At 36.3% G+C, this 26,755-nt stretch overlaps 2 protein-coding genes across 3 annotated transcripts in view; both read right to left on the reverse strand.

Annotated features, from left to right (window-relative positions):
* Window positions 1-6,377: 6,377 nt before the first annotated feature.
* pdss1 (prenyl (decaprenyl) diphosphate synthase, subunit 1) lies at window positions 6,378-19,932 on the reverse strand. Of its 2 annotated transcripts, none has more exons than XM_051881447.1 (11): window positions 19,719-19,932; window positions 19,215-19,270; window positions 16,874-17,000; window positions 16,561-16,691; window positions 16,332-16,473; window positions 15,486-15,597; window positions 15,296-15,405; window positions 15,127-15,207; window positions 12,430-12,543; window positions 12,193-12,273; window positions 6,378-6,950 (listed from the first exon to the last, which is right to left on the reverse strand). In XM_051881447.1, the coding sequence occupies exons 1-11, from the start codon at window positions 19,860-19,862 to the stop codon at window positions 6,810-6,812; spliced, it is 1,239 nt and encodes a 412-aa protein (XP_051737407.1). In that variant the 5' UTR covers window positions 19,863-19,932; the 3' UTR covers window positions 6,378-6,809. The 2 variants fall into 2 exon arrangements, with proteins under 2 accessions (XP_051737407.1, XP_051737408.1); XM_051881448.1 differs by having other exon boundaries at window positions 16,561-16,688; window positions 19,719-19,928.
* Window positions 19,933-20,725: 793 nt separating this feature from the next.
* The window catches only part of LOC127505683 (NACHT, LRR and PYD domains-containing protein 12-like), a 312,016-nt gene continuing 305,986 nt past the window's right edge, over window positions 20,726-26,755 (reverse strand). The window contains exons 21-23 of the mRNA XM_051881370.1: window positions 25,426-25,596; window positions 24,669-24,850; window positions 20,726-22,839 (exon numbers count right to left, since the gene is read on the reverse strand). Coding sequence (XP_051737330.1) covers window positions 22,838-22,839; window positions 24,669-24,850; window positions 25,426-25,596 — 355 coding nt within the window. The 3' untranslated portion in view covers window positions 20,726-22,837. The remainder of the gene's footprint in view (window positions 22,840-24,668; window positions 24,851-25,425; window positions 25,597-26,755) is intronic.

The raw sequence follows: 26,755 nt of genomic DNA on the forward strand, positions 1-26,755 counted from the left end.
ACTGGCTCTGAGGAGGAATTTGTCTAAATTATAGAACTTAAATCAATTCTATTTCTCAATTGTTTCTCTTGCTAAAGTTTTTTTGTTTCCTTTTTATTATGGTCTGTTACTTGTTTTGAAAAGTAGGTTTTTTTTAACTTTATAAATGTTATTTTCTGTTATAACCACTATCATGCCTTTTTAAACTCATCTTGTAGCTGTGCATACTGAAAAATGACTCCTTTTGACTGAAATTAATTTCTTATTCCGCAAAACACTGGAAAACAGATTTTTTTTATTTAAAACATTTATTGCATAGTAAGTGGACAATAGTTATTAATGTTTTGACAAACATTTAATCAGCAAATGCTAGTAACTAATTTCTGTAACGTTCAGGGGAAACATCACTCATCAATGCTTTCACAACAAAATCAACTCAACGTCACGTTTTTTAATTTCATGTTTATTTGTATAGCACTTTTCACAATACACTGTTTCAAAGCAGCTTTACAGAAAATGCTTGTTTCCAATGTAACAATCAAGAAGCCAGAGGCGACTGTGTGATGAAAAACCTCTCTGAACTCATCCTGTGATGACAAAATAATCTCCATATGGCAATAATATAGACCTCAATATATTGCGCACGAGGTTATGAGTGTGAGGTTTCTCTCTAACCTGATGAGGGCGACAGTATTTGGGCTGCGTTCCACTCCACTTTTAGACACGCACTTGCAAACTTCCCTAAGCACTTCAAGAGTTGATTTTGTTGTGAGAACATTGATGAGTGAGACAACACAACTATTAAAAAAGGTTCAAACATTCACAGAAGGAAACACAATGCATTAAGAGTCAGGGGGTGAAAACTTTTGAACAAGAAGTTGTTTTTCTTATTTTGTTTAAAGATCATGTTTTTTCATTTAGCACTGCCCTTCGGAAGCTACAAAAGATACTTACATGTTTCCCAGAAGACAAAAAAAAGTACTATTTATCCTGTTCATCCAATTCAAAAAGTTTTCATCCCCCAGCTCTTAATGCATCGTGTTTCCTTCTGGAGCATCAGTGAATGTTTGAACCTTTTTTAATAGTCAAGTCAAGTCACCTTTATTTATATAGCGCTTTTTACAATGCAGATTGTGTCAAAGCAGCTTTGTAAAAAGTCATTCTGTGGGTTTGTAGATTTCATGGAATTTAATATGTAAACTTTATTTAACAAAATTAATTTCTTGTTTTTTGTGTTAAAATTGTCTGTAACAAAATCTACTCAATTTTGTCGTTAAGGATTTATCTATTCTTATTGAGTAATTCCAAACCAAACAGAGAGAATATTGAATTAATCCAACATGATGGAAATTAGTTCTTTTCAATTGACAAGCATTTCCGATTGCAGTGCGCGCTTTTAAGAAATGGAGTTTCCCACAGCAGATGGTGTGAGGACATTTCTGATGGCGCTGTTTTTGGGGGCTTTGCTTAGTTTTGTGTTAATATTAACAAAGAAAGCTAAATAAGGCAGCTGTAACCCTATTGAGCACTGCTATCGAATGGTTTATGTTCATGAGGCCTGGCTTTACTGGATTCCCGCTGACAATGTGGAGGCTGACGACAATGACAATCTGACAACGCTATTTTTCAGATAATTCTTTGACAAAGGTAAGGAAGATAATTTAATTTATTTCTTAAAACTGTTGTCAATTGTCCAGGTTGTGTGTTATTACCACCAACAAAGTAGAAAATCGTGTTTTAGACCGATTAATGCTAAAGCAGATAAGCTAAAACTATTAGTCTATCGCTGCCATTCAACAGTGTATGCGTTTCCAGTGCTTACATGCACTGCTCCCTTTCCAGCCCTTATAATTATCATTTTAACATTTTGTTTAACTCTTACAACAAACTATGAACATAGATTCATTTGGTTGCACAGTATAATTAGAGTCACAAAAATGAATTAAAGTGCAAAAAAATGCAGTTAACCATTAAAACGTCTAAATCTACTCATGTGTTGTTGTTTTTCTCGCATGTGTTTTTTAATAGGTGCAACGTAATGAGATGACGGTGTAAAATCTGCAGATTGCAACAAGGGGTGATCTTTTACATTAAAGACTACAACACCGGTCATCTGTACCTGGAAAATCAGTGCCTTGTCTGCATTTGTATTGCCCAGTTGACGCTTTGTCAGGAGTTTGATTGACAGGCGATCTAACCAATCATAACGCCGAATCCTCCATTTTGTCCGAAAAAGCAGTCAGGGGAGTTAGTAGATTAACGTAGGTGGACTTGAACTTGAAAAATGGTGTGTACTGACGATTGAAACAACATACCTTATGATGTTCATTCATGTTTATTTGATGCTATAAATGAACTAGTAGGGAGAAATGATCGGTTCACGAGCTACTTGAACTAAGGCGCTACAGCGAACTGTCACGACACATTAAAGAGCTACAAAACGGTATTTATTGTTTAAATTTATTTAAAAATGACAAAATTTGAGACTTTGTTTCATATCAAAAGTAACCTACTCTGTCTTGTCTGTCGACGCGTTGTCAGTGTCCTCTTTGCTCCGCGATGTATTTTTCACCGCGTGAGAACATGAAGTGTGGCATGAGATCTTGTCGGACATAGCAACAGTAACTAAAGTCTTTGCGAAAGGTCAGTTTTCTGATAAAGAGTTCTTAATCTTAATCTTTTCTGCTATTTTTACTTAAAATCCGATTTAATTAATTAAAGTACATTAATTTAAATAATCCACCTAATATTATTAATAATATTAACTTCATTTTGTGTTATGTCAAAATAATTTCATTAAGTAGTATTCATTAATATAGTTTTGTTTTGTCCAATGAACCCAATATTTTTGTTTACATTTTACTTAACTTATTTGTGTGCTATTTGCAGTTACTCATTTTAAATCACCTTTAAGGAGCTCATTTGATTAATTTTAACTGAATTCTTATTTGTTAAATTTTAATTAATAATATTGCTTGTAATCTGTTGCCACAATTTTTTGAGTAGATATAGGGTATTATATTTTACAGTGTATTTAATTTTGGCCGCACAGCAGCTCTTAAAGAAAATGGTGTCATTGTCCAGCTTAAGTAAATTCAGTATTGATTCATTCGGTTGTAAGAATCAATAGTTATTAATTTAGTTAATTTATCTATATCAGCACTGGAGTAAACAGTGATGTCATCATCCAGCTCAGTTCAGTTCGCATACAATGGTGAATATCAAATGTCAAGTGTCCCCAACTAAGCAAGCCAAAGGCAACGGCAGCAAGGAACCCAAACTCCAACAGGTGACATCAGGTGGCAAACAGGTGTTAAAATGGAGAAAAAAACCTTGGGAGAAACCAGGCTCAGTCGGGGGGCCAGTTCTCCTCTGGCCAACAGCGAACAGTGCATGATTACGATTCAGGCAGCTTTCATAAGTCAGATTGGGATCGCAACAGTCAAAGTATTTATTCCAATTCCATCTAGTTGAGGATCGTATTCATCATGCCGGTATGAGACGGTTTGTTGAGGATCTGTGCCACTGGCTGTCATGTCGATGAGGCCTTCACAGGGGATGATCTAGTTGACACAATCTCTGCTGACACTTCAGGGCTGCGTTGTCATCGTGTATCATCAATAGTTGTGTTTGAGTCCCTCAGTTATCCTCAGTGTGAAAAGATGGACCTCAAAATCATACAGTCACTGCTGGAAAGGGTTCAAATATGCAAAAGATGCTGGAAAAGCAAAGAATTTTTGGGACCTGGAGGATTTTTCTGAAGAACAGAGCTCAGTTTAACTGCTCAGGACAAATAAGGGACTCATGAACAACCATCACAAAACAAACCAGTCATGGATTATCCAGGTAACCACACACAGTATTAAGAATCACGGATATGTAAACTTTTGAACTGGGTCATTTTTATAAATTCAGCTATTTTTTTTGTCTTGTGGACTTTATCTAAACATCTGTTATGTGAAATAGCTTATTCAGGACAGTACTAATTAAAAAATAACATGCTATTTTTATGATCCTTCTTATTTTGTTAAAACGATGAACATTTTTGAGATTCTGCCAGGGGTATGTAAACTTTCGAGCTCAACTGTATATATATAATTTAACATTAACATAATTTATAATTTTAATTATATTATTAATAATATTGTTATATTGTTAACTTTTTTTTTTACCATTTTTTGTTTATTTTATGTATGTAACATTTATAGTATTTCAATTGTTCATAATAATAGTAATAATACAGCTATTTATGGTGGTAACACTGGTGTCTTTTATCATGTTGTATAACACCCTTGATGTGACACAGTCTGATGTGGCTTATTGTTTTAATAACTAATAACGTTCATCTTCGCAGTGATTGCCATCTACGACTACACCAAGGATAAGGACGATAAGCTGACCTTTATGGAAGAAGCCATTATCTACATTATCAAGAAGAATGACGCTGGCTGGTTTGAGGGAGTTTGCAATGGCGTCACTGGTCTGTTTCCCGGAAACTATGTGGAGTTGATCATGCACTATGCCGACTGAAGGGATGGCCAATCATGAAAATCTATGAACTTTGTGGTGATGGGTGGATGTGGGCAAATGGGATGGACCAATTATTCGGAGGAAGTGAGTTTACATAAAATGAAAGTTAGCCTGTGGGGTTTCTGAAGTGAATGTCAATCACATTAGTCAATATAACATCACATGTAAAGTAGATGATTGACGCTGCTTTTTTTTTTTTTTTTTATACTTTTCTAAATGAAGTATTTGATTTTCTTTACCTTCTCTCCATGCGCATTTGTTTGGACATTTTGGATGCAAAAATCAATCATTTTACAAACTTATTAATTTTATCTGTTTTATCTGTTTTTTCCATAAAAAGTAACTAACACAATTAGTTACTTTTTTAGGGAGTAATGCAATATTGTGATGCATTACTTTTAAAAGTAACTCCCCAACATTGGTCTATTTCCATTTGTTGTAGGAGTCGTACTGTCTGAGAAGTGATTACAGAGATTTCATTAAACTACGTCTGACCACTGTCAGTCATTTCAGGAGTTTAAAGCTAAAGCCTTGAGACTTTTTTTTGTCATACTGAAACATTTGAAGTGTTCCAACAGAATTCCATCTGTGCTGAAGCTCGTCTCAGCCCAGAACTTGTATTTATATTTTAATTTGAATTTAATTGTAGTCTTTTATAATAAATCATTCTATGTAAAACCTGAGTCTACTCATTTACAATGTAGAATGTTACTTTTTAGAAGAATGTAGAGCCAGATTTTAATTTACATTGTACCATCATATCATACAGTACATGCACAGACTTTCATAAACATGCTACAAAATAGAGCTAAAGAATTGTCTTTACAACAAATAAAAATGGTCAAAAATGTTCTTGACCTCAGGAGCTCAAACTAAATCTACTGTATGAGCTGTTTTCTTTGATTTGCAGGTTTTTTTATTATTTTTTTATTGATGCTATTTTATTTGCTATAGCGATGCACTTTAATTTATGTTACAGGCAGGTGTTAAATTTTCGAGATAGTGGTGATTCTGGTGCTCTTGATGGATCAGACATGATCTCCCAATTCTCAAGAAAGCATGGAATATCATTATTCAAACTTTTTTGTGAAAATACTAAATGGATATACACTACTGTTCAATATGGAATCTTGTTTCCGTCATGGAATAAAAAATAAATAAATAAATAAAGGTAATTGTGACTTTTTATCTCAGAATTCTGACTTTATTTTTCAATAGAAACTCAGAATTATGAGGGAAAAGTCAGAATTGCGAGATATAAACTCACAATTCTTAAAAAAAAAAATTATTCCGTACCGGAAACAAGCTTCAATGGTCCAAAAGTTTGGTTTCAGTAATTTTTTTTTTTTTTAAAGAAATTAATACTTTTATTCAGCAAGGACACTTTAAATTGATCAAAAGTGACAGCTTTTGTAATGTTACAAAATACTGTTTTGAACATTGATAAATGTTTCCTAAACAGTGAATCAGCATATTATAATTTCATAATAGAATAATTTCTGAAGGATCATGTGACACTGAAGACTGGAGTAATGATGCTGAAAATTCAGCTTTGATCACAGGAATAAATTACATCCTAAAATAAGGATTAAAAAAAGAAGGAAAGTTATTTTAAATTGTAATAATATTTTACAGTCTTACTGTTTTTGCTGTATTTTTGAACAAATAAATGCAGCCTTGGTGAATATGAGAGACTTTTCAAAAACATTTGTAAAAAAAAAAAAAAAATCGTACTGACCACAAACTTCTGAATGATACTGTATTTGTCATTTTAAAAAGAATGATCAATAAAGTAAACATGTAAAATATTTATATCAATTTTATGTAATAAAAGATGAGGGGAGGTAAAAAAAAAGTCAAACAGGCTGTTTACTTTAAAAAAAATACCTTATTTAATTTGAGTAAATAGTCAGTGAGGTTTAAGGCCTTGGTTGTTATTGAGCACTTGATGCAAAAGTACATTAACAAGAGCATCTTACAGTAAAATCAAAGATGTTTGGCCTTTTGTAGTGTGGACGGATGTTTAAGTGAGCGTCTGTAACGGATCCACACACACACGTGACAGTAGCACCTCCATCTGTGCTACACTTGGAATTACAATGATTTTGCAGGTTTGTCCTTCTGTACCAGTGAAACACCTCGCACAGAGGTTAACAGAGGTCAGGGCTCTGCAATTACAGTACAGTAAAGCATACATTGACAACAGCGTAAATTGTATTCTTTGATCTCTGTGAAGCCCTGAGCGTCAGCAGGGCCCTGCAGAGGTGTAGCTGCCTGAGTGTGGAGCTCTGCGTCCAGCTTCACTTGTCTCTGCGCAGCACCAGCTCGGTCAGTCGGATCAGCGCGTCTCGCTCTGTTGACGGCCGCAGCCGGCTGATCTGCCGAATGGCCTCTTGGCAGTAGTGTTGGGCGAGGTAGTTAGTCTGTTCCACACCGTTACTCTGAGAACACAGAAAACGTTCTTGAGTTGATGAGTGAGGAGTGTTACCAACTAGTTATAGAATGCTTCTGGAACTGTGCTTGAATGAATCACAAGAAACTTGACTGGATCAGATTTTTTTCAACTAGGAGTAACACTTAAATATAAAATGAAGGGATAAGTTATCAACTTATTAATTCAAACAAATCTGGTAATAAATCACTTTTAAAAGCTTATTTAATTCATGTTTTAAAATGTAGTTTAAGAAACAACTAAATTAATAAAAAGTATTTCTAAATTGAAACATAAATTGACATTTACAATGTTTTATTCATATTTTAAAATGATTTACTTTATCCATATATTTCACCAAAAATCAAATTGATATTCTATTTAGCTTAAAGAAAATTATGCCTATTTTTAGGAACATTACTATTAATATTATTTTTATTTATTTATTTTTTTACATGATGACATTTTTACTTTCCTCATAGAACATTTCCACACAAAAACTTTCCAACTCAATACCATAATAATACAAAAAAATCTTATTAAATGTTATGCAAAAAAATATATCTCACTTACATTAATTGATGTAATGCAAAGAAATGTATAACAAAAATATTATAGAACTTTATAGTAGTAAAATTATATGTAAATATTTACAGTTATGCATATTTCTGTCATATTTGTTCCACAATCTTCATGATTTAAATAAAATATATTTTTAATATAATATTATCGTGCAGTAAAATTCACTTTAAAGAAGATCTACATTTCTCATTTTCATTCATGGAAATAACATGGACAATTTCACATGCTTGGGTAGATTTCTGTCACCTGCTGAGACTTTTAAAACGACAATGACATGAAATTACCACTATAACCAGTAGATGGCTGCAAAGGACCACTAGTTAGCTAATTTCCACTTCCTGTTATAGTTCTTTTCACCTGAACCAGTGTTGCCAAGTCCGCAGGTTTTCCCTCAGAATTGGGCTACTTTAACACTGTTGCCACGGGTTGTTTTTTTTTGTTTTTGTTTTTTTATGTCCACTGGTTGAAGCATGATACATGATATTTAGCCCCTGGAATGTGAATTTTACCAGGGAAACCCGGCCAAAAACGTGGATTTTACCGGGGTACCCCCCTGAAATGCAATTGGACTGGTTTTGGACTATTTTTGAGTACAAATTGGGCGGGTTTTGCTGTGAAAACCTGGCAACCCTGACCTAAACCCCAAACTTAGGCTTCTTAGATGTAACACTGAAGACCACAAAGCAGTGGAGACAGAGGACAACGCAGGGAGCACCCTTTTCTGCCAGGTCCAAACAGGGAGCACCTGTGCCTGCAATTTCTGAGAAGGGGGACCTCACCTCATCCCTGGTCTTCAGTGATGCATCTGAGAAGGCCCCAAACTCAGGCTTCTCAGACGCAACACTGAAGACCACGGAGCAGCAAAGAAAGTGGAGAAAGAAAATGCGACAGGAAGCAGCTGTGGCTGCTGGGTCTGAGAAAACTGAGGGGGCGAGACCTCACCTCATTTCCGGTCTTTAGTGATGAATCAGAGAAGGCTGAGTCCCCGCACTTAGGCTTCTCAGATGCAACACTAAGACCATGAAGCAGTGGAGGCAGAAGACACAGAAAGCACCTGTGCCTGTGCCTATCGGGTCACAACAAAGAGGAAAACTCAGGATCCCTGAGCATCTGACTAAGCATCTGCAAAAGGCCTCTTTTTGAACAGGGAGTACCTGTGTCTGCTGGGTCCCAACAGGGAGCACGTATATCCTGCGTGTCCCTGCAAGATACACCCATGCCCGCCAAGTCTCTACAGAGAGAACTCGTGGCTGTCCAAAAGGTGCTCGCATACTCCCAACATGGTGCACCCATGCCAGACAAGACCCCAGAAAGGAAAAAACTAAAGATCCCTGAGCCACTGAGGCAGGAGATGCTGGAGCAGAAGACTCAAGCTTCTCTTCAGGGAGCACCCATGCCTGACAAGATCTCAAAGAGGCAAAAACTAAAGATCCCTGAACCGTTGAGACGAGAGCTGCTGCAGCAGAAGCCTCTAGTCTCTTCTCTGAAGATAGCACCTGGGTCTCCGAAGGGTGCAGCAGTTCCTGCCCATACCACAAAGTGAACAAAACGGAAGCTTGATAAGCAGGTGAGGCAGCATTTGCAAAATGCACCTGTGTCTTCCACCCAGGGAGCACCCACGCTCTCCAGGATCCCAAAAGGTGCGCCTGTGCATTCTGGGTCCCCACAGGGAGCACAAGTGCCTGCAGATTATCCACAACTGGGAGCAAACCTCAGGATCCCTATGCAGCAGAGGGAGAAGCGGAGGGAACAGAGGGTGCAGCAGCAAATGCAACAGAATATCCCTGCCAAGACCCCACAGAGAGCACTTGTTCCACCGTGTTCCCCACAGCAATCACCCGGGTCTCAGCAGGAAGCATTCATGCATTCCAGGGCTCTAGAAGGTACATCTGTAACTGTGAACTTGTCCCCATTCCTACAGTGGACCCCCCAGTGAGCAGCAGTGCCCGGCAAGACCATAAAGCAGGGAAAACTTAGGATCCCTCACCATCTGAGGCAGCAGAAGCCCCAAGCCTCTTCTCCTTTGGCACAGACCCTTCCTGGAGCACCCATCTCTTCCCCCAGGGAGCACCCATGACCAGTCGTAGGAAGAGGGTGTGTCCATGGAGCACAGAAGCTTCTGTAAATCCCTTCTATCTCTTGTTTTTACTTATTTTAGGATTTATAAAAAAAAAAAAAAAAATAAAAAAAATTGCCTTCAACTATGCTACTGTTTTCCTTTTATATTTAAAAATGATAGAAAGAGACGTCTTTAGATTAAGTCTAAGAAGCCTGCCCAGAATTACATGATTATATCTTGTTCCCTCAACAGGACAATGTAGATCTGTGTCAGGCACCTCCACAAAAACTATGTGTGGAAATTGACAACCTAATTGACAAGGTGCAGCAGAATCTTAAACTGGAGTTCCACAACCACCAGGCACTTCAGATAACCACACACAAATACAGCAGGACTGTTTGAAATCAATTTTAAAACTCATCGGATCTACACAAATCACACAAATGACCTATTCGGTGGCATGGTGACAAGTTTGCATCCCTGATGGGGCGTTCACACCAGACGCGCAAATAAATCGCGCTATTCGCGCGTAGTTGGACGCTTGAAAATTTTGAGTTTACTCACTTCATTCGCGCATGAAATTCACTTCACAACAGACACGAATTCGCGTCATGAGAGGGGCTTCTGCCAGGCGGCTCATCTCGTTTCTGCACCCTTCCTCTGAATAAACACATCAACTCGTCAGCGGGAAAATAGTTGTAAAATACGGCGAATAAGCTCAATTTGCCGGCTTTAGCTAGCTTGTAGTCTCAATATGTGTATATATAGCTCAAATTGAGTAAAGAGCGTTTTTTTACAACTTACCAGATTATCCGACCTCCTCACTCACTTTCTTCCAAGCAAAATCCTTTTTATTCCTGTTTCTAAAAAAGTACAAAGATGTATCGTACAGCGAGGATGATTTTGTCCTCAATGTTGTTTCGGATTTCTGCCTCCTCACGCTACGTCGTCACTACTAGAGCAAGCTCCTGATTGGCGAAAATTCGCGCTGCGTTAACCAAAGTTCAGATTTTTCAACTCGCGCGATTTGCGCGAATCACGCGTTACCCGCGTCAAACGCCCGAAACGCTCCATTCGTGCCGCCTCATTCGCGCGAATCGCGCCGCAGGATGTCTATTCACGTCTTTGCATTGACTTAACATGTAAATCACTCGCGCTTAACACTTCATTCGCGTCTGGTGTGAACGCACTGAATATGGATTTGGTAAAAATGACAGTATTACAGTAATGAGCTCAAAAAGAATAACAAAAACGCTAAAGTAAAACATCTGTTAGCATTAATGAGACTTTTGGGGGGAAACTGTCATACAAAAATGTCACAATTTATAAATATTAGGGATGCACCGATACCATTTTTTAAGGACTGAGTATGAGTACCGATACTTTTTTTCCTAGTACTCACCGATACCGATGCCTATAGAATTTCTCTCACTCACTCTTTTTTTTTGTTTGTGATGTTGCAGTTTTCCAAGCACAACACAGTGAGACTAATGAAATGTAGGACAGCTTCTTTATTACTCTAATGAAAAAAGTAATAATTTTTATGTGCTTGTCACAAACTTAAAGAACAAAAATTTCACAGTGTCCAATAACCTTCAAAGGGCATAATTACCAATATATATAATTGTTGTTATATAAAAAGAAATTTACAAACAAATTACAAACAATACAACAAATACTATAGAGATACAAATTAAATAAGCTTGTTTTTCAGATACAGTAGGTTTATTTACCATGTATACATTTTAACATCTTTTGTTGTTTTATTAACATTAATGACAAATATAGGCTACGGTCCCTTTCAGACCGAATCCATGGATACTGACACATATCCTGTTTTCACCCAAATGTTTACGTCCACTTAAGCCATAACCGACTTTATTTACATAAGATACTCCACACGATGGACATTTTGACAACTGTGTGCATTTGACCATTCAGGCGCGAGGAGAATGGATCGCGTGCTGTCTGAGAGAACTCCTGAGCGATTCCGCCTATCCCGCCTTCACTAATCGATAACGAATTGTGATTGAAAGCATGCAGTTCGCAATGTGTGTGTCATCATTAATTCTGAAGTATTTCCACACCCCTGACATTGTTTCTGCTGCTGCCGTCGGTTTCTCTGTGCACGGAAAATTCTGTCAGTTACGTCACGTGAGGTGTCGGTCTTTGGTATCAGGGGTATTTTTACGAGTACATGAGCTTGGTATCGGGCCCGATGCCGACACTGGTATCGGTGCATCCCTAATAAATATCATACAATTCTTACAGGTTTGGTTTACTGACTTTTTTTTTCTTGTAATATTGGGGTGAAATATGACCTTGGGCCAGTTGCATAAACATAGCCTTTAACTAAGTTAAGACTGTGTCTTAAGAACTAGTACGACCAACTAGCAGTTAATTAGGGGTAATCGGTCTAATCTTTAGTATCAAATTAGACCAATCTACGTTTTTATGTAAGTGACTTATGTGAAAAAAAAAAAAATGTATGAACAGCCTTAAAGAGAAAAAATTAGATGACTAACTTGTAAGGCTAGTCTTAGTGATTTATGGAACCAGCCTGGACATGTTTTCATGAGATTCACCCTTATACAACACAAATCCTCCTCACCTTCAGGACATATTGCCAGGCTCGATCCACATCTCCATCAGAACTGAAGCGCCTCATTATCATTGCATGCAGCTCAGGAAACTAAAGAGTGAAATAAGAGTGAATATGGTTGGGAGGTCTTTAGAAAATCTGAACTGTTTACAATTAAGTTTATTTCTGTAATAAACCAAGTCAACCATTAGACCTTTCTGTACTTCACGGAAGTGGCATTATATTGTGAGAGCAAAGCTGTCATACCTGTTGGCAGGCAAACAGAACGGGCCCGGTGGCCAGACCCAGTTTGAGATCAGCAGCTGATGGCTTCCCCAGGCGGTTTGCACAGGACGTGAAGTCCAGAATGTCATCCACAAGCTGAAAAAGACAACCAAGTTCAATTTTATTTTACTTTAAACATAATAATTTAAGATGAAACCAATGTGACCTATGAGAAATCATTTGTAATGAGAGAATTCAGCTATAACAGCACAGATTTCTGTAAAACATGCAGCCACAACCTAAAAGTTTGGCCCATATTTTTACTGCTTAAAGTTGCAGCGTATAGTTTACTTAACCTAATGTCTTTATTATATGTTTGAAAAATATGTCATGAGAACAAATTACATTCATCATTTAAATGTTTATATTTCACCAGCAAATTGAATTCTTTTACTTAAAAGTTGATATAAAAGCTGCCTAATTTAAATGTTTGTACAAATCAGTTTCATTTGAGTGTTGATTATTAAATAAATCTAATTAATTATAAAATAAAGTACATTTTTCATTTTCTATTATGGTTTTTTAACAATTGCATCCTGAAGTTTCGGTTTTGGTCCAGAATTTTCATTTTGGTGCATGACTAACCAGAAGAAATTTGTTTAAGTTTCTGTTATAATTAATAATTAACAACAATTACTTCCTGCATTTGTAACTCCAGCAAAAGAACCATTATTACCTTGGTGATCAAAGACCACTGTGCACTACAGCTAACATGTTTGTGCATGAATGAATGAAAGTTTGTGTAAGTGTGTGTGTGTGTGTACACATATATACAGTGGGTACGGAAAGTATTCAGACCCCCTTAAATTTTTCACTCTTTGTTATATTGCAGCCATTTGCTAAAATCATTTAAGTTCATTTTTTTTCCTCATTAATGTACACACAGCACCCCATATTGACAGAAAAACACAGAATTGTTGACATTTTTGCAGATTTATTAAAAAAGAAAAACTGAAATATCACATGGTCCTAAGTATTCAGACACTTTGCTGTAACACTCATATATTTAACTCAGGTGCTGTCCATTTCTTCTGATCATCCTTGAGATGGTTCTACACCTTCATTTGAGTCCAGCTGTGATTGATTATACTGATTGGACTTGATTAGGAAAGCCACACACCTGTCTATATAAGACCTTACAGCTCACAGTGCATGTCAGAGCAAATGAGAATCATGAGGTCAAAGGAACTGCCTGAAGAGCTCAGAGACAGAATTGTGGCAAGGCACAGATCTGGCCAAGGTTACAAAAAAATTTCTGCTGCACTTAAGGTTCCTAAGAGCACAGTGGCCTCCATAATCCTTAAATGGAAGACGTTTGGGACGAACAGAACCCTTCCTAGAGCTGGCCGTCCGGCCAAACTGAGCTATCGGGGGAGAAGGGCCTTGATGAGAGAGGTAAAGAAGAACCCAAAGATCACTGTGGCTGAGCTCCAGAGATGCAGTCGGGAGATGGGAGAAAGTTGTAGAAAGTCAACCATCACTGCAGCCCTCCACCAGTCGGGACTTTATGGCAGAGTGGCCCGACGGAAGCCTCTCCTCAGTGCAAGACACATGAAAGCCCGCATGGAGGACTCCAAGATGGTGAGAAATAAGATTCTCTGGTCTGATGAGACCAAGATAGAACATTTTGGCCTTAATTCTAAGCGGTATGTGTGGAGAAAACCAGGCACTGCTCATCACCTGTCCAATACAGTCCCAACAGTGAAGCATGGTGGTGGCAGCATCATGCTGTGGGGGTGTTTTTCAGCTGCAGGGACAGAACGACTGGTTGCAATCGAGGGAAAGATGAATGCGGCCAAGTACAGGGATATCCTGGAAGAAAACCTTCTCCAGAGTGCTCAGGACCTCAGACTGGGCCGAAGGTTTACCTTCCAACAAGACAATGACCCTAAGCACACAGCTAAAATAATGAAGGAGTGGCTTTACAACAACTCTGTGACTGTTCTTGAATGGCCCAGCCAGAGCCCTGACTTAAACCCAATTGAGCATCTCTGGAGAGACCTAAAAACGGCTGTCCACCAACGTTTACCATCCAACCTGACAGAACTGGAGAGGATCTGCAAGGAGGAATGGCAGAGGATCCCCAAATCCAGGTGTGAAAAACTTGTTGCATCTTTCCCAAAAAGACTCATGGCCGTATTAGATCAAAAGGGTGCTTCTGCTAAATACTGATCAAAGTGTCTGAATACTTAGGACCATGTGATATTTCAGTTTTTCTTTTTTAATAAATCTGCAAAAATGTCAACAATTCTGTGTTTTTCTGTCAATATGGGGTGCTGTGTGTACATTAATGAGGAAAAAAAATGAACTTAAATGATTTTAGCAAATGGCTGCAATATAACAAAGAGTGAAAAATTTAAGGGGGTCTGAATACTTTCCGTACCCACTGTATATATACACACACACACACACATATATATATATAGCTACTGAGCAACACCAGCTGTTTTAAGTCAGGTTATTACGCTGTTTCGGTGTATTGTTCACTTAAACAAGTTAGATAAATTAAGTACAGGCAATGCTTCACATATGTAAATTCCAAATAAATTAAGTAACAAAAATAAAAAATAACTATATTATTATAATATACACACATACAAATAACAGATCCAACATTTCACAATCAATATTAAATGAAAACTTTATCTTGGATTATATATTTATGTGTGAATAATTTACCTGGAATGCAATACCAACATTTCGTCCATATTGATAGGCTATCTCATGCACCTCAGGATCAGAATTCACCAAAATTGACACCTAAAATTCAAAAGAAACCATGCTGGTGTTCAACTTTTCTTTCAGCTCTGAACTTCATCTTATTATTGTTAAGACGGAACGTACATACTGCCTTACAACTGTTTGCAATGAGACTTGCAGTCTTCTTAAAGGTTTTCTCAAGGTAGTGCTTGAATCTCTCGTTTTCATTCTCTTTAGACCCCAGCTGCATGAATTCACCTGGAATTTATCAATGAAGAATATAGACAACAGTTCCACTTTATAAAACAAGTATCACACAAAAATCTAGAGTGTCTTACCTCGTACAAGGTCTTCTATAACTTGTGACAACACAGAAACCACTGTATTGTTCCCAATACGTGCTAATGCCATGGATGCTGCAGACAGAATGAAATCTCCAGCCAGGATAGCCTAACAATTACAGATTTCAATTTGATTTAATAACAACATTCATCATTTCTCTATGGAAGCTTGTTTCCACCAAGTATAAGAAAGAAAGTAAAGGTAATTGCAACTTTTTCAGACAATTCTGACCTTTTTCTCGCAACTGCAAGACATATCACAAAACTCTGAGTAAAAAAGTCAGCTGCGAGATATAAATTCAGAATTGCAGGACATCAACTCGCAATTGCAAGAAAAAAGTTAGAACTGCAAGTTTATATCTCGCAATGCTGACTTTTCTAGGAATAGAGAAAAGTAAACTTAAAAAAGTAACAATTGAGCTGACTTATTTTCTCCAAATTTGCCAGTTTACATCTCGTAATTGAGATTGCGTCCCTCAGGACTGCGACTGTATTTCTCTGAATTTTCTCAGAAGTCTATCACAAAATAGTCTATCACAGAATTTTTACTATATCTCAGAATTGCGACTTTATTTCTGAGAATTGTGAGATTAACTCGCAATTGTGAGATATAAACTTGCAATTTTGAGAAAACAAGTCAGAATTGTGAAATATAAACTTGCAATTGCGAGAAAGTCAGAATTGTGAGATAATTTTTTTTATAATTGCCTGGCGGAAATAAGCTTACATAGTTCTCAACTGATTTTCCTTCAGATTTCAAATTAAACATCAACACAGTACAAAAATGTGCAACCCACCAGCTAAAAACCACTGATCTGTTTTATAATCAGATGAGTTACTCACTTTTTTCTCTCCCCACACTTTATTAATGGTGTTTTTCCCACGTCTTGTGTCCGAGTCATCAATAACGTCATCGTGCACCAGGCTGGCAGTGTGGATCATCTCAGAGATCATAGCGATAGAGCGCTGCGCCGGGAGCAAAATCCTGAGAACATCAGATGTGCCTTATTAACATTGACTGATGCATCACTTTATGAATACACACACACAAAGCACTGAAGTGCTTTCTCACCCCTCTTTATTGCTGTGGACGTTACAAGCTCGAGCCATCAAGATCACAATCATTGGTCGAAAGGCTTTTCCCTTCCCATCAAAGTAATAATCACACAGAGCTTTCAGCTCCGCTTTAGAGACAAGCAGCTGCTGAAACAGAAATTTGAGAAGGTCAGTTTCAGTGCTTTATAACAGACATAAAATAACATAAAACTTCTCATTAGAGTGTTTGGGCATTAATAATTATTGAATATTTATAAAGCAATAGTAGAAAAGAAAAACAATGTTAATGGTAAAATGCTATGCAAAACTATGCAATATTCTTGCTGTACCTTTTTTATATCTTCATATAAATCTTGTAAGTCCTTTTGTGCAAGTGAGAAAGGATCTTTTAACTTTGCATCACTGTGTACACCGCAACAGACCCGTGATGTTGAGTACAGATATCTATACCTGTGCCTGAGACACAAACATGTATACAAATATTCAATAAAAAAAAAAATATATAAGCAACATAAATTAATACATGTTTTTAGTTATTAACAAAAAAAATGTGCATGTATGAATGAATCTAAATAAGGGAGATCAGGGCTAGTTGACAACTTGATGCTTAGGTTTGGTTTATTTTTTAAAGTCAGTTTCAAATTCTCTATTTAAAGGGGTGGTTAATTATGATTTCACTTTTTAACTTTAGTTAGTGTGTAATGTTGCTGTTTGAGCATAAACAACATCTGCAAAGTAACGATGCTCAAAGTTCAATGCAAAGGGAGATATTTTCTTTTACAGAAATCGCTTTTTAAGGACTACAACAAACAGCTGGTAGGGACTACAATGAGCTTCTTCCTGGGTTAGTGACATCACAAACCCCAAAATTTACATAAACCCTGCCCCTGAGAACACACAACAAAGGGGTGAGGCCATGTTATTGCAATACAGTACGTAACACAAATGCAATAGCATATCATAAAAGCAAGATGACAACATAAGTTAAAACCATAATTAAACTAAACTATACCTGTTCTATCTTCATGCAGCATATATTCTCTGGCTCTGTAGGATCTTACGAACAGTTCCCACATGAGCGACTTATAGATTATCATGACAGAATATGATAATCAATGACTAAGATAGTTAACTCCACATCAGCTACATAAATTCATCAACTAACCGTTCAGAAACGTCCTGGTGCATTCTAAATGTTGTCACTTCTTCTTAAATCTCTTCATCATTGTCTGACTCCGGTTTGAACATAAAAAGCTGAACAGTTTCTGACATTTTTTAATGAGTCTGCGTGAGGTATTCAGAGCTGCTAACTCCGCCCTCTTCTTGAGAGCAGCAGCTCATTTGCATTTAAAGGGACACACAAAAATGGAGCGTTTTTGCTCACCCTCAAAAAGTGACAAATTTAACATGCTATAAAAAATTATCTGTGGGGTATTTTGAGCTGAAACTTCACATACACACTCTGGGGACATCAGAGGTTTACTTTACATCTTGGTTTTTTTTTTTAACAGTTTTGCAACTTTGGAAGGGATAGTATAATTATTTTTTATTTTATATTAATTTTATATTTTTAAATATAAAATTATTATAATTTATATAATAATATAAAGTTAAATGAATGTATATAACAATACCTTTTTTCTACTTTAATATATTTCAAATGTAAATGTATTTATAATAAATTAGCCTAATATATTTAAGGAAAATGTAATTTATTCCTGTGATCAAAGCTGAATTTTCAGCATCATTACTCCAGTCTTCAGTGTCACATGATCCTTCAGAAATCATTCTAATATGCTGATTTGCTGCTCAAGAAACATTTTTTATTATTATTAATGTTGAAAACAGATGTGCTTAAAGGGTTAGTTCACCCAAAAATGAAAATAAGTCATTTATTATTCACTCTCATGCCGTTCCACACCCTTAAGACCTTCATTCATCTTCGGAACACAAATTAAGATATTTTTGTTGAAATCCGATGGCTCAATTTTCGACACAAAAGATTCATACGGTCCGAAGCTTCATGAAGCAGTATTTTGAAATCGGCCATCACTATATAAGTCATTATTTTGTTTTTTTTGGCGCACCAAAAATATTCTCGGCGCTTTATAATATTAATATTGAACCACTGTACTCACATGAACTGATTTAAATATGTTTTTAGTACATTAATGGATCAAGAGAGGAAATGTCATTGCTGGCTATGCAGGCCTCACTGAGACATCGGATTTCAACAAAAATATCTTAATTTGCGTTCCGAAAATTAACAAAGGTCTTACGGGTGTGGAACGACATGAGGGTGAGTAATAAATTACATTATTTTCATTTTTGGGTGAACTAACCCTTTAATATTTTTGTGGAAACATTATTATGAAACATAAATCTTTTGTAAAATGTTATGTCTTGTACTGAAACTAAATCTATTAATAAAAATTTCTGAACAGTAATCAAAATACAAAATCACCACAACTATTTTGGCTAACAGAAACTGTAATTGTAATAAGTAATACTCTGTATATTCATAACATTATACAATTAGACATTGACCCTTAAGAGATATTTTGATATAGCCCATCTGACACCTTCCCCGTGTGACAACTAGCCCCGGCATACCCATACACATTTGTACTAATTAGCAGTACACATTTATAATCCATGACAATGACATACCTTGCAAGGATCATTGGTTTGTTAAAATTATGTACAGGGCCCTGCTGGAATAAAACCTGAAAAACATAAATACCAGATCATATAAAGCCGAAAGTAGTGTCCTACCCATCAAAACAATGGTACAAACTGTGCTCAGGACAGTGTGTGTCTTAACATTTGCCTACACAACTTACACATACACAACACTTCCTGACAAGACTTCCTGTGCAACATTCTTGAGCACCAGTGACATTCAATGGCATGCAATACTGAGCAGTGAGTGTCTCAACTCTCCTATCTAACGCATGAGCTCTTGACCTTTAACACAGAGTTCAAGACAAGACTCCTGTAGTTCTTTACAAACATGACTACATTCGTCAGATCTAAGACTTTTTACACTATTACAGCGCAAGTCATTCGCACTCATCTCAAACCTAATGCGATGATAATATAAGACAGTCATCTGTCATTCATTGGCTCACACCGGTGACCTTCATCATCTCTGCACCGGTGAGATAGCGCTACCTGTGTCGCAGCGGTGGAAGACGCTGTTCTTCTTCCTGCTGAAGCCGCATGAGTAAAAACTCTCCTGCCGAGCCCACAACACCAGTCCAGTAATACAGCAGCTCCTGCACTGCTCCTCCAACACCGACTCCACGACACCGCCATGCTGCCCCAAACAAGCGCAGCACATGCCCAATGACGTCACGTCACGGAAGCGCAGCATGAACCGGAAGATATTGTCACGTGATCTGCTATATTAATTTACGCAATAATAGCAATGTGGTATAGTATATAATATTACTATTATAAATAAATGCAAAGTACAAACAAACATCATTCATTTAAAACTGGGAACTATATTGGAAGCAGTTAAATCATGTAATTTAAAAGACATTAATATTTATAATAACGCATTTTAAACAAATAAATCACAACGGAATTATAATCAGGCGCTAAAAATACTACCCATTTAAAGTCTGTTAAACCAGTGGGATCGTAAAAATGTCGTAAAGGAGACCCGATGTCAGGGGGGACTCGATTTCTCACCACACCGTTTCAGAAATAAAATAAACGGTAAAAATAGGCAGTGAACATAAAATCGTTATAAAATGGGCGTGGTATTGTGGCCCACAACTTGTCTCTAATTGGTCAGGCAGGTGCGATAGTTCTAAATCATAATAATTCTATTGTAAATAATAACAGTTATAACTTATAGTTAGTTATTTAGAAGTTAATGTGTTTATTATTTTTTTCAATTTTTATAGTTACATATGTTAATAAATAAATGCTGAAAGTAAAGTAATATGTTAATAAATTAACTGAATAATAATATTCAGTTTTATTATTGGTATTAATAATTATTTCAATTATTATAAATAGTTGAATAAGTTAATAAATAAAATAATTTGAGTCGTTACATGTTTATTATTATTATTATATTAAATTTCAATAAATATAGATACATGTAAATATAATCCACTTAGAAGATCGAAAACTATCTTCTAAAATCATGGAGTGGACCTTCGAAGTCTAGTCTCATCATAGCAGACCAGGTGAAAGGCACAGGACATTATGAGCTACCTGGTCGTTCTATTTTATTTAACTAAATAAATTTAACAAAATATATGTCCAAATAAAAAAAAAGACTAAAATAAATGGAGAATACACAGGAGGCCACTAAGAAGATCTAGTTGCATTAATGACAAGTGTTCACAAGGAGGCGCTATAAACTATGAATTAAACACAACACCAGGGTCTCCTATGACAGAACCAATGGAACTACTAGAATATAGAAATATGTGAGTCAGTAAATGGGCAGTGGTTAGTGGTCTGGACAAACTCTAACTTATCAGCCGTTATTACCTGTCATAACATCTAACAGCTTGCAGTTAAAATGATGTTCTTGTCTCTTCATGCCCAAACACAGTCTGCATATTTAGCCACAGTAAGATGCTCAGATCAGTTTGGTCTGTTCCAGTCTCACTGAAACCCAGACTGTTAGTGTTTGTTCAGACTGCTAACATCCGCATATTCACATAACAGTTGTTTACATAAAGTCCACCAGACAAAAAAATTGCTGAATTTATTAAAATGTGTCACACCACGGTCTGTCCAGCAGAGGGAAACGGAGAGCACAAGACCTTCCACAACTTCCTCCTGACTTCCTGTTCATTATTAGCTCAATGATATCACCTGTGCCTGGCTTGTTAGTGTGTGTTTGTGGGCATATATAAGACCTGCATTTGTTTGTATCTTTGCTCAGTCTTGAAGTTTTTCTGACAGATCTTTTGGCCCTTGTTTGGATTACTGTGAGAGACTTTTTACTCGGTCCTTTGACCTGCTTACTTGGAAACTTTGCTTTATGTTTTTGGACATTTTTGCCTTGTGGATCTGTACCTTCTTCAGCCCTGCTTTTGGTGCTTAATTTTTGTTTATTCAAGAAGGACATTAAGTAAAGACTGTTTGTTTTTTCTCCAATCCTGCCTCTTGTGATTCTCTGCAATTTGGGTCTAACCACTACACTGTGGTATAGTGGTTAGAGCATTGGGCTACCAGCAACACATTCTGGGTTCTATCCCCGGTCGTGACAAAAATGACCCTGTTCAAAAGTTTACATACCCTTGATTCTTAATACTGTGTGTGGTTACCTGGATGATCCACGACTGTTTTTTTTGTTTTGTGATGGTTGTTCATGAGTCCTTGTTTGTCCTGAGCAGTTAAACTGAGCTCTGTTCTTCAGAAAAATCCTCCAGGTCCTGCAGATTCTTCAGTTTTCCAGCATCTTCTGCATATTTGAACCCTTTTCAGCAGTGACTGTATGATTCTGAGATCCATCTTTTCACACTGAGGACTATTGAGGGACTCAAACACAAGTATTAAACAAGGTTCAAACATTCACTGATGCTCCAGAAGGAAACACGACACATTAAGAGTCGGGGATGTAAACTTTTGAATTGGAAGAACAGAATAAATTGTACTTTTTTTGTTTTCTGGGAAACATGTTAGTATTAAGAATCAAGGGTATGTAAACTTTTGAATGGGGTAATTTTGATAGCAGAATTTATTTTTTTGTCTTGTGGACTTTATGTAAACAACTGTTATGTGAAATAGTTTATTAAGGACAGTACTAAATAAAAAATAACATGCAATTTTCATGATCCTTCTTATTTTGTTAAAATGATTCACATTTTTGCAGATTCTGCAAGGGGTATGTAAACTTTTGAGCTCAACTGTATCTTGTTGATTAAAATAATGTAATTTTGTAATTTCATGTCACTTTCAGTGTATATTGGATGTTACACCATCAACATTGTAATCAAGCAGCACAATATCTAATCAATACCAAATCAATTTTCAGCACTTGTTTTCATGGGTCACAAATAGAAGAATTTTACATTATTCATCAGAGAGTTCAAGTCCTCTATTAGATCATTGTGGAAATCTGATGACATCTGTAATTCAAAAGATCAGACCCACAAAAAGATACAAACAAGAAACTGCTGTGAAGTCACACACATGACAGTGTGATCTCTGTGTGTCTCTGTGTCTTCAGTCTCTGTTGACTGTGTGACTGTGACGTCTCTAGCGGCTCACCATCAGCTGATCCTGAGGAAACTGGACTGACGTCTGAATACTGAGAGTCCTACAATAAAACACACAGACAGACACATATGGAGAATGAGACATTACTGCTGACACATCACATCAGTAAGTCAAAGTGACGATATCACAGATCATCATCTCAGCTCGTGCACACTGTGTGCAGCTGAATTCATATCGTACAGCATCATCGACTGGGTAGAACTATTATTCCAACCAATAAAGACAGATTCATGTCTGTGGTTGTGAAGCTGTTTCATAGTCAGGTTAGAATTGAAGTCAATGACAACGAGGCTGTGAAGGACAGATTTAGTCTTTTCAATGGCAAGCGCTGTATAAAGGTCCTAGATCATGTAATTTACACAAATCACAACTGTTGTAAAGAAACACAATCATAAACATACAACTTTTGACATCATCACAGGTTTCAGGTTCAATTATCATCTTCCAGGAACAATCATATTTCTTTACTGATAAAGGACGAGCTAAATAAACTTATTGTCGCATCAAAACCAACCACATGTATACTAGATCCCACACCCACTAAACTAAGTGTTGCTCCCTGCAGCAGGAGAGTCTATTCTCAATATTATAAACTCCTTTTCTCTAGATCACAACCTGAGACACTTGAAGCTGGAAGTTATTAAACCTCTCATTAAGAAACCACAACTAGACCCTGATGAATTAGCAAACTATAGACTCATCTCAAATGTTCAGTTTATGTAAAAAAAAAAAAAAAATATTAGAAAATTTTGTGTCTGTTCAATTATGCTCCTTTCTGCAGAAAAAAAATGGTATCTATGAAGAGTTTTCAGGCCCCATCATAACACAGAGATCAGAAATGACTTCTAGAATCTGACCAAGGCTGCATTTCACAGTTTAACTTGAACTTAGTGCTGCGTTTGACACTACAGATCATGATATTCTCTTACAAAAGTACATTTGTATTCAGCATCAGGCTTTAAGATGTTTTAGATGTAACCTGTCTGACTGCTGCTACTTTGATTGTTTAAATGAAGAACAATAAAGTAAAGCACTGTTACCTCATCCTCTACAGTTAAAGATCTGGGTGTAATATTAGAAAGTAGCTTGTATTTTGAAAATCATATTTCACATGTTACCAAAACAGCATTCTTCCACCTCAGAAACATTGAGTTACAAAACATGTGACTTGTTTCTGATGCAGAGAAGTTGGTTCATGCATTCATGACCTCAAGGCTAGATTATGTTTATGTACTACTAGATGATTGTCCAACAAGCTACAGTTAGTCCAAAATGCAGCTACTAGAGTTCTTACCAGGTCAAGAAATTATGATCATATCACAATTTTACCTTTGCTACCTGTTAAGTTTCGTAAGGACAATAAAATACTGCTACTTAAGCCCTACACTAACCTTTAACTAACCCTGTCTTGTATTACCTTAGAGCTGTATATTTTTGCTATATAGACATTACTTTTTTCAGAGGATGGATGGATTCCCCTGATGAGTTTGGAGTTTTTCTCTCACTACTAATTTTTGTTTTCTTTCACACAGTCACCTCTGGCTTCTTGATTTTAATATCTGAAACGTGCATTTTCTATAAAGTTTGAAATGATGTTTTGTTAAAAGTGCTATACATATAATTGTGAATTGAATAATAGAAAAATTCGAACATGGTCTCCATTGCTGATAGATTAATAATAATAGTAAATATTAAACAACTCTCACTTTGTGACTTACACACAGAGACACTGTAAGAGATGAAAATATTCATATATTCATAGATCAGTCACATCACACAAGGAGGCCTGTTACAAAAATTTTAAAAACACCAGGCTAACTTCTATTTATTTCTATTATAGTTGTTAAATATATATAAAAATCTACTTACAGTTGTGATCTAGTGTCTCCAGTTTATAATGTGGATCATTCTTTAGATCAGAGAGAAGCTTCACATCTGAATCTTGTAGTTTATTCCCAGACAGATTCAGTTCTATCGTGTGTGAGGGGTTTGATCTCAGAGCTGAAGCCAGAGCAGCACAACCTTCATCTGTGACTCCACAATCCTCCAACCTGTAGAGAACAATGACGCTGAGTAAACTGTGTGTAAATGAACAGTTTATTAAAGATTGCAATAATGTGTGATGCGATTTAAATCTAGTGATAAGCAATGCCAGATAAGTTCACACTACACTGTTTTATAAAGGACTGTTTATGCTAGTTTTACATGAACTTGAGGTGAAACAGTTAAAAAACAATGGATAACACTAATAACTGCACGCTATGAAGCATAAGTTAAGCATTAGAAAATAGTTAATTCATCATTTATAAGCAGTTTATAAATACAGCTATAAAATTAATTAACTGAATATTTATTTAATGTGTAAGTATCACTTGTAATTTATTGTTTAACTGAGTGTCTATGAATCACACATAAAACTACTGGTTTTGGTTTTCTTGGTCAAACTATATTTTTACAGAAAATGAGCTGTTAATAAAATATATTCAATTTTCTCTTATTTGTGTGGATGTAGTGTGAAAAAATTGATCATTGAGTTAAAAAGTTAAAAACTATTACATTACTAATAAAGAATATGTTTACAAGGACAAATATTTATGTGATTATGTGATCAGAGTGATGATCTTACGCCAGTGTCTCCAGTTTACAGCGAGGATCCTCCAGTACAGCAGAGAGCAGATGAACTGAATCTCCTAGTTTATTCTTAGACAGATTCAGTCGTCTCAGGTGTGAGGGGTTTGATCTCAGAGCTGAAGCCAGAGCAGCACAACCTTCATCTGTGACTCCACAATATCTCAACCTGTAGAGAACAATGACACACTCTTCACTCTCTCAGTTCAGATCAACAGGTACAAGTCACAATTCTACACAGACTATTAAATATGCCTAAATTTCCATTGGAGATTTATCACAGTCATAAAAAATCATAAAGAAATTAAAAAAGATTTTCAACACCTGTGCTTCAAAAATCAGTTTATAATGGAAGTTTAATCATAAGAGAGACACAGAGGAAAGATGATCTTCATTTGTTGTTTGTGATTATTGTATGATCCACTGATGGGGCAGAATGAGGGGTGACAACTAGGCTATAAGTGAAGATCATGGTAACACACTAGTAATGACTCAAGTATTCGCAAATCCTTCAGAAGGAATTACTAATTATTTGGATCAGTATTTCTAAAGTGAAAAACACAATAACTCTCTAATAATGACTGAAATCATTGTAAGCTTTTGAGGTTTTTGTGAGGTTTTGGATAGTAATTCCTTCTGACAGATTTAGCAACACTATTAAGTCATTATTAGTGGGTTACCATGATCTTCACTTTAGAATTAATTACACATTATGAATTATTCACATTAATAATGAGCTATATAGTATAGGGATGTGCCCGAAGCCGAATACCTTATCCGGAAAGGCACGAATAACAGCTTAAAAACGAATAATGAATAATTCTGCTGAATAATATTCAGCTGAGGCTGACACTGTCACTCCTCGTGTTTGCTGGATAACAGGTGAGCCAGAGGAAAGCACGATATTATACATAAACCTCTAAAATCACTACGCAATATGTGAAGTGAATGAGTGTAAACACTATGAATGAAATGAGCACAAATCAAATATCCTTGTTGCTTTTGCCTCTTCGTGTCTCTCAGAAATCAGAGCTTGGCAAGAGTAAATCAACTAAAACACTACATCATACACATTCTACTATTTAATGTGTATATTTAAATTATATAAACCTTGTATGAAATGATACACAAATGAATGGAATAAGCACAGCAAGATCACAAATCAAACAGCCGCGAGTCTCTCAGAAACCAAACCAGCTCTCTGTCAAGAGTATCTTAATAATCACCTAAGATACACATACATTTTCTACTTGATATGTCTATTTAAATGTTTTAAACTTTGTATGACATGATAGGCTACATAATGCTCTGTCTCACTCTCTCTCGGA

The sequence above is a fragment of the Ctenopharyngodon idella genome, chromosome 23 (assembly GCF_019924925.1).
Source record: "Ctenopharyngodon idella isolate HZGC_01 chromosome 23, HZGC01, whole genome shotgun sequence".
NCBI classification, from domain to species: Eukaryota; Metazoa; Chordata; class Actinopteri; order Cypriniformes; family Xenocyprididae; genus Ctenopharyngodon; species Ctenopharyngodon idella.